The sequence below is a fragment of the Microtus ochrogaster genome, linkage group LG9, assembly GCF_000317375.1.
Source record: "Microtus ochrogaster isolate Prairie Vole_2 linkage group LG9, MicOch1.0, whole genome shotgun sequence".
NCBI classification, from domain to species: domain Eukaryota; kingdom Metazoa; phylum Chordata; class Mammalia; order Rodentia; family Cricetidae; genus Microtus; species Microtus ochrogaster.
In genome coordinates, this window is record NC_022034.1 from 852,899 (window position 1) to 862,431 (window position 9,533).

Consider the following 9,533-nt stretch of genomic DNA (forward strand, 5'->3'; position numbering starts at 1 on the left):
CCCAAGCTTCTGGAGGCAAATCCTCATTTGAAGTTTCATCCCCTCAGATGACTATAGCACACATGTTACCAGGAGGGTGACATGTGCTTGTGAACCCAGCACTGGGAAGCAGATTCTGTCAGATCTTGAGGTTTGGTGGGCAGCTGACCTAGTGGTTGAATGATTCCTAAGCCACTGAGAGACCGTGACTATTAAAAGCAAGAGGACAGCTGGTCTGTCTTCTCACTTATGCAGACTCATGAAACACATACAGATGTGTACTACCTATGTCTACTTCCCAAACACGAAGATTCTAGATGTGTACATCCATGCCTCGCTTTGGAAAAAAATATTATATTTTCCTAATTTACAAATGTCAAATTCTTCTATTATAACTCTAAGAGCATGGTGTTCTCTTTCTACATCCATGTGCTAGTGTGTCAATTACTGATGGTATTTGTTCATGGGAGCATATACATATATATGTGTATGAGGGATTCTGCAAGCATATTTCAAATGAGTACTCTATAAGTTATAGTCATGATCCATAACATACCAAGCTTTACAAAATCTTAAGGAGTGTTAGATTGATTTTGTCTCCTCAATATTGCTAGCATTTCTCTGGTTTTGCTCTTTGCTTTTTAGATAGGGATACTCCACGTAGCCCTAGATGTTTGGATACTCACTCTATAGACCAAGGTGACTTCTAACTCATACGAAATCTGTCTGACTCTGCCTCCCAAGTGCTGGGATTAAAGGTGTGCACCACCACTACCCTGCAACTAGAATTTATTTGTATCTTATTTGTAAATAATAATCCCCTGATACTCTCAAATTTTGTTCTTTGTTCATTTTAAAATAAGAGCTTAAACGGACAAGAATAGTGTGTAAAGGGCCTGAATGATTTTGGTCATCTCTTCTGTCCTTTGGAAGATATTTTGTGATTATATATTACTGCAGTGTATCATAAGCATTGACTTATCACAATATAAACAGCCTTGCCCTCGCACAATAAAACTTCTAATATAACTCCATATCAAAGATGTGCTGTAAGATTTTAGTCTTGTATTTTAAGATCTTTTATCTCATATTAAAATACTTGTTTTTCTAGTTCATCATCTTTGATCATTAATGTTTTCTCCTCATGGCATATATACTAATCAGCATGTGCTGCATTGTTTCTAGCCACTTAGGTTCTATTGACAAATTATCACTTTGCTTACTGAAGCAGAAAATAATTAGAACCATTCCACCCAGGAGAATTTCCTGTGGGCTTCACAGCAAAGTTAGCATATATATATATAATTCCAGTGAACCATTTGTGTCGTGCAATTAAACCTGTATTTGATCTTCCACAGGTAAGGTTGATTTTAAGGCTTAGGCATAGAACATTTTAAGAAACCTAAATATAAAATATGCTGTTTTGCACTAGACAGCTTCATTATTAAACATGGAGGACAATTATTAATTACTGCCTACTAAAAAGGTGACTAAAATATATTTACTGAAATCTTGTTTATACAGAACTCTGTCTAAGTCGGTGTAACCACATGTGGGACACAACAAAGAAAATATCTTAAATCTATAATTTATTCTTGTAGTAATAAACAGGATGTGTGCTTCATTTTCACAATGAAGAGGGAAGGCCACTTTGAAGTACAAGGAATGAGGAATTTGTCAAGAGAAGAGATGACACATCTAGCTTAAAAGGTTATAGGAAACTGTATTTGGATATAATGAGAAGAACATAATGTTTTTCCAGTTAGACATGTAATTTTGAAGTTGCTCATATAATGCTTATTTTATGCTTTGTTTCCTTTCACTGTGGTGGATGGTATTGGAAGAATTTCAGTCATAAATTGGACTTCTTCATCAATCCCCTTACCTTTGGGCTCAGGGAATCATGCAGAAGAGGACACAGAAATATTTTTAAGAGAGAGATCATTGGGTGTCAAACCGAAATAATGTCTTAAAGACACAATAGGATTGTGATCTCATAGAGTCTGTAAAAGCATTCACTGGACTTGCACAGGTTCAAACTAGATGTGTTTTCAACACTTAGAGGGACGAGTGGGCACAATCTTGCATCCTTAACCAAGAAGCTATCTCCAGTTAACAAGCACTTGCAAAGGCAATATTAGTTTTCTCCAATCTCAGAGTCTCAATGCATGTATGTGTGTGTGTGTGTGTGTGTGTGTGTGTTATGTACATGTATATGTATAAACTACCCTAAGTGAAGGCCATATGCCCAGCATTAGATAGCCAACACATTACAAATTCAATGGTGTTTTTGTACTATTTTGTCTTATACTGCCTTTGGAGGATATTATTTTAAGCCGCCTCTCTCTTCCCCTCCCTGCAGTTCCTTCCCCCAATGTCCCCCAGATCCATCACTTCCTCTTTCCTCTTCCAAGTGCAGTTCTTCCTTGTACAATAGCCAGTTATGGCACACCAGGCCTCAGCAGAAGTAGGTACCCCCACAACTGCCCACATAAATACCAGAGTCGGAGAAAACAACACACTAGGAGGAAAGGGTTCTGAAAGTAGCTGAAAGAGTCAGAGACATTCCATTCTTCCTCTGTTAGAAAAACAAAAAGAACAAGCTGAAGAAATATAACATGTGCAGAAAGCCAAGATCAGTCCCATGGAAGTTCTCTGGTAGGTTGATCAGTGAGATTAAGCCTAGCCTCTGACCCTTAGACTTTAGAATCTCTATAGAGCAGTGTTACCCCAGAGATCATTCCTGTCCACAGTGCTTAAAGATCATAGTTATGTCACCTCTCCTTCACCAGCTCCATGAATTAGCATCAAAGACCGTCTAACAGGTCGATTCATGCTCATTCCGGAAGGACCTGCTTGAACTGTGACAACACAAACTAAAATCATACAAAAGACATACTTGGAAACATGTCTCCATTGAAATTATGGTTATATAGAAATTTATGTTTATTTAAAATGTTTGCTCTATATTGTTTTTTGTAGTAGTGTTTTTAGAAATAATATAATTCTCTACATGGAAATCATAATCAAAAAGTAGATTTACTTCATTTTACTCAACACTGATTGTTTCTTTTAATTCTGTTTTCACAAAGAATATTACATAGAAATTTTTCCTTGTTTCCATTACTTTGTATTTAATCAATGTTTGCCACAGAAATTTATATTTTATGGAACTGAAACTTGAATAATTCTTGTTCTTCTTATTGAAAATGGTCCTGACCCTATCAATTTCTAGTTTTAAAAAGAAGTAACCCTGTGTCCAAGTCACTACTCACATACAATCTGTCATTTAATTATGTATGTATGTAGCCATTAAACTTTTCCATCATAATTATTCAAATGTTTTAAATGGATTACTACCACAGATGCTGCACTTTTCACTTAGCTTGTTTTGGACTCATGCATGGTAATTCATTGGGTTATAGTTTTTCCCATTAATCTATAGGTTTTTAAGTACTAACACATTATTTTTCAGGGTCTATAAATTAATACTACTAAGCAACATGATATGAATTTTGCTTTACTCATTCATAACTTGTGAATTGCTTATTTTAAGATTCTGTTACTTTTTGAACATTTGTGATAATTTTATATCATTTTTAATTTACAAATTTCAGATCACCACTAAAGTTATAGGTAATGTGTGTGCACTGAAAAGAAGGCTTCTTTTATTGCCAGTTCTCTGTACTTAAATATTCTGTTTTTTTGTGCAGTTTTAGTATATTATTTTCTCAAATTGTTTATGTATCTAATCCTCAGTCTCTTGGTCATCCTTTCATTTCTTCAGCGATTTTGGCTTTTCATTCAATGAACTTTTCTATGAGAAACAATCCCCAAATTTTCATACAAATGAAAGAATTTCAAACATTGAAAATATATGGTCTCATGACAGTTTTGTCACTTGAAGAAAGCAACTGTACAAATACCAAACTGAAAAGCAACATGCATTACCAAATAAATATCCATATCAAAATTCTGAGGGCTGGATATGTTGTGTTAGGAAATAATATAATAAAGGATGAAGGGAATGAGTAATGGAAAGAGAACTGAGTGGGAAGGGGAAGAAAAGAATTAAGAGAGGGAAAAAAGGAGAGAGAAGAGAGAGGGGACAATGGAAATGAGGGAAAGAGGTGAATAGTATTTTATAATTAATTTGATTATATTATATTTTAAAATGCTACCACAATATTTTTATGATACTGATAGTTTATACAACCTGGAATTTTGTCCCAGAGATTGTTGATATGTGGCTCCACTCTTCATTTCTCACTAGTTCAAGTCCAAAGCCTCTTCTAGAATGGATGACACCAATATTTGGAAATATGCCTTTCATAAATCTAACTAATTTACTAATTATCATTATTAAAAGATAATGCACCAAAATTTTGAGAGGTCTGTCATATATATGTGATCATCATGTTCAATCTTCACTTTGAATCATTTTTCAGTTTTATTAATCAATTCATTCACATAAAATACATGCATGTTTTGTTTATTTAGGGAAATACATCACACATGTGGCAAGGCATCCATGTGGAGACCAGAGAACAGCTTGAAGTGTTTGTTTGTCTCCTTCCTGAATGTGAGTTTCCAGTGATTAAACTCAAGTTGTCAGCTTGGCTGCAACAACTTTACTTCATGAGCCACCTCACCAGTCACAATTTTATTACAACATTTAATAAGATCTAAGAGAGTTAGAATTGCTTAAAAGGTCATGTAATATTATAACGCATGAAGATTTTATTCTGTACCATTAACTTACTTCAGCATGCTGTATAACCAAAATATCTTTGTAGAACAATACTCTTACCATGTTTTTCCTCAAAATATACTTTTGCTGTGAAATCAAGTTCACATTCTACAAGTGAAAGATTATAAATGATGTTGCCCAATTGCTGAAAGATGTAAGTATCTGTATTTGTATCTTGTTTGTTGCCACTAATAGAAAGTTTGTTTGTCTGAAGTACCAGAGAAAATTTTACCTCTTCAATTTTTTGCTTGTTTCTTTTAACAGTCTCATGTGCTTCAAGCTAGCTTCGCTCTTGTGAGGATGATTTCCAGCTTTTGACAATCCTGCTTTCAATTCTCAAGCCAAAACTACCACTCTTGATTATAAATGTGAAATTTAATACAATTTAAAATGAAAATAAGTGATTGAATGCAGGGATAAATTGGCTAGCAGAGCTGGTGGTTTTATATGCAACATAAGGCACCAGGTCATGAACATGTTCTATCCACTGTATTATTTATTCATGCTTAGGCATTTTACACCATCAACATGTCTTATTCTTGACTCAATAAGTCTACTATTTTCTTAGTACTACAAATGCTTATCTTCTGAGTGAATTTAGGATGGCTGTCATTGATTTCAGAATGGAGAATGTCACTGAAGTGTCTCTGTTCATCCTGAGGGGTCTAACGGACAATGCTGAACTTCAGATTATCCTGTTCTTCCTGTTTCTAGTTATTTACCTTTTCACACTAATGGGAAACTTGGGACTGATTACAATAGTCATTGGGGACTCCCAGCTGCATGTCCCAATGTACTATTTTCTGAGTGTTTTGTCATTCATAGATGCCTCCTTTTCTACCATTATCACCCCTAAAATGTTAATAGATTTTATGTCAGAGAAGAAAGTCATATCTTTCCTTGGATGTACAACCCAGATGTTTCTTGCTGTCAGTTGTGGAACCACAGAATGCTTTCTCTTGGCTGCAATGGCTTACGACCGCTATGTAGCAATCTATAACCCACTTCTTTATGCAGTGAGCATGTCACCTAGAGTCTACATGTCCCTCATCATTACCTCCTACATTGGTGGAATTCTGCATGCTTCTATCCACACAGGAGCCACTTCTAGCCTATCTTTTTGTGGATCCAATGAAATTAAGCATTTTTTCTGTGATATCCCTCCTTTACTGGCTATTTCTTGCTCTGACACAAAGGTGAATGAGCTTCTACTCTTCATCTTTGTGAGCTCCATTGAGGTATTCACTATCTTAATTATCATAATCTCCTATAGTTTCATCCTTTCTGCCATTCTGAAGATGCATTCTCCTGAAGGGAGGCAAAAAGTATTCTCTACCTGCGGCTCTCACCTCACTGGAGTGTCCATCTATTATGGAACAATTTTCTTCATGTATATGCGGCCAAGTTCCAATTATGCCTTGGAACATGACATGATAGTGTCCACGTTTTATGCCATTGTGATTCCCATGCTGAATCCCATCATCTACAGTCTCAGGAACAAAGATGTAAAAGAAGCAGTGAGAAGACTATTAGGAAAAAAAATTATGTTTACACAATGAATTTTCACTTTAAACCCCCAATAAAACACAGATTAATTTTCAGTGCCTTCTTCAATTTCTATTAGTAATTTATTATTTAATTTTAATTGAGCTTTTCTATCCTCAGTTAACATTTAAATGTAAAGAAAAAGACTCAAGTCCAAGTGGATCAAAGCCCTAATAAAAACAGACACAATGAACCTGACAGAGGAGAAAGGAGAAAGCAGCCATAAACACATTGGCACAGGAGACAACTTTCTGAACAGAACACCAATAGAACAGAAACTAAGATTAAAAATTAATAATTAGGACATCATGAAATTGAAAGATTTCTGAAAGGCAAAGACACTGTGAATAGAACAAAACAATAGACTACAAACTGTGGAAAGATCTCTACCAAATTGACATCTGACAGAGGACTAAGATCCAAAATATATAGAGAACTCTAGAAATTAGGCATCAAAAATCAAATAGCCTAATTGAAACTAGGGTACAGATATAAACAGATAAACATTAAAAGAAACTCAAATGGCTGAGAAACACTAAATGTTCAGCATCCTCAGTTATCAGGAAAATACCAATCAAATGTACTTTGATATTCCATTTTAGATCTTTCAAAATAATGAAGATCAATTATACAAATGATTTCTCTTATTGGTGAGGATGTGGAGCAAGGGGAACACTCCTGCATTTCTGGTCGAATTTCCAGTGACTATGGAAATCATTATAGCAGTGACTCAGAAAATTCTGAATCAATCTACGTCAAGATCCATTTATACTATCACTCTTTAGCATATCCTCAAATGACACTTGGGTATACCCATCCTACCACAGGCCCCTTATTCAACTATGTTCATTGTAGCTTTATTCATAATAGTCAGAAATTGAAAACAGCATTGATATCCCTCAACCAAACATGTGGTATATTTGTATTTATATAATGAAATATTATTCACTTCTTATAAAATTGATATCATGAAATTTACAGACAAATGATGCAATTAGAAAAAAATCATCCGAAGTGAGGCAACCAAAACCCCCAAAGGCAAATATTGCATGTATTCACTTATGAGTGGACATTAATTGTTAAGTAAATTGTTATTATGTTATAATCCACAGCTCTAAGGAGATTGCATGAATCTCTCTAGGAAGAGGAAAGAGAAAAAATTTTACAGGTCAATAACCTGTTGGAGGCTTGTTGGGTAATAAGCAAGAGAGTTTGGGTTGGTGTGAAGAAAGAGTATAGGGAGAGACACCTGGAACTGAGGAGTATTTGAGGGGTGGTGTGGAAGTCTAGTCCAATGGAAATTTCCTGGAATCTATGAGCGTTACGAGTAATAAAGGATAAACAGCCCGAAACAGATATCTTCTGTTGCCAGTGAAAATAGTTTCCAATAGCCAGAATGAGTTGCTTTCACATGAGTTGTTCTCAAACAGGTTTCCAGGGAGATGCCAAAGCAACCTAGGCATATACTAGGACAGAGGATTTCTCTCCAAAAATGAATAATCAGAGCCCATTTGCAAGGACAAAATGCACATAGCTTATTGAATGTAGAGAGGTTGAGTTGGTGCCTGCAGAGAGCTTTTACTCCTAGCTCCTTGTCTCTTTCATGGGGAACAGAGTTTGCAGATTTTTACATTAAAAAGAAAATGGACATAAGCCAAGCTACAAAATCCTCAAGCAACAAATACTTCTTCCTGAAAGATGTTCTGGGACAATATTGGCACAGAACTTTGTGGGAGTGATCAACCAATATCTGATTTAACTTGAGGCCCACCGCACAGGTGGGTGATCATGATCTACCTTGCCTGGATAGCCATAAAATGGAGATTGGATAGCCCAGAAACCTAGCATCTTAGGGTGGAACTAAATATGACTTTCCAAACAACAAAGCAAAAGAAACAAACAAAAAAGGAGAATAGTGATATTTTAGTTTACTCATAGATTTTTGTCTTGTTGTTAATCATCAGAAAGACCTCCCTAGGCATCAGATGGTGTGTGTACAGAGATTCACAGATAGACATGTGAAGAGAATCTGAATAGAAAGTCTTCAGCATTCCTACCCCATTAGAGATTGTAGAATCAGGCAGAAGAAGTAAATGAAAGACTGTAGGAGTCAGAGGCAATGGAATAAATTACGGGAACATGGCTCATTGAATCAACTAAGCAGGGTTCACATGGGCTCGTAGAGACTTGCAAAGCAGCACAGGGCCTGTAAGGATCTGTACCAGGTCCTCTGTGTATGTTATGGCTATTAGTTTGGTGGTTTTGAGGGACACTTAACAGTGGGAACTCATCCATCTCTTTTTGCCACTTTTCTTCTTATCGGGTTCCATTCTCTAGAGAAGGGTCTTTGCCTTGCCTTGTTGTATCTTGTTTTATAGTTTGTTGTATCTTGGAAGCCTGTTTTCTTTTCTAATAGAAAATGGAGGGAAAGTGGATCTGTGAGCGCGGGGCGGTGTGGAGAACTAGGAGGAGTCGAGGGAGGGAAAGCTGTGCTTAATATGTGTTCCACATGGGAATAATTTATTTAAAGTACAAAAATGAAGATCACAGATATCACTGAAGTTGTTTCATTTTTACAAGTGGCAAAAAACATTCCCTATTTTTATCTTATTTAGTTCATGCGCTCACCTACATCCATACACATATATATGCACATATTGATATTAATGGTATTCATTTGCTGTGTTTGAAGTAAGTGAATGACATCTAACAAACTACTTAAACAATAGAAATAATCTTAACACACATCCAGATGATAGACATGGCAAACTGTGGTTTGTAAGCTGATTTCTTCTGAGGATATTCTCTGTCATTTACAATACCAAACAGTTTCCACTGTCTCCATATAGTCTTCTCTCTATAAATGCCTACACAGTAATCTACCTTGTGCAGATACTAAACAATTAAATAAAGGCTTCTATAGATATACTCATTTTATCCCATTGATACTTTAAGTAATAACCCTATATAACCATAAAAGCAAAATTTTATAAAGCACATAGTTGTAATATATGTTTATAGTACCATATTTATATCTTACCAGACTTAGAACATCTTATCAAACTAATTGTAAAATATATAAGCTTCCAGAGTAGTTTATATTTTTATTTACTCAGTGGTGTTCAGCTGATGGAGGAAGGTCATTGGTTAAAAAATAAAGAAACTGTCTTGGCCCATTTTATTGGTCAGAACATAGGTGGGTGGAGTAAACAGAACAGAATACTGGGAGGAAGAGGAAGTGAGCTCAGAGAGATGCCAT

General features: G+C 35.6%; 1 protein-coding gene across 1 annotated transcript; it reads left to right on the top strand.

Moving 5' to 3' along the window:
* Window positions 1–5,343: 5,343 nt before the first annotated feature.
* Window positions 5,344–6,288, top strand: LOC106144230 (olfactory receptor 141-like). Its single transcript, XM_013352261.1, has one exon. The coding sequence runs from the start codon at window positions 5,353–5,355 to the stop codon at window positions 6,286–6,288; it is 936 nt and encodes a 311-aa protein (XP_013207715.1). The 5' UTR covers window positions 5,344–5,352.
* The last annotated feature ends 3,245 nt before the right edge of the window (window positions 6,289–9,533 follow it).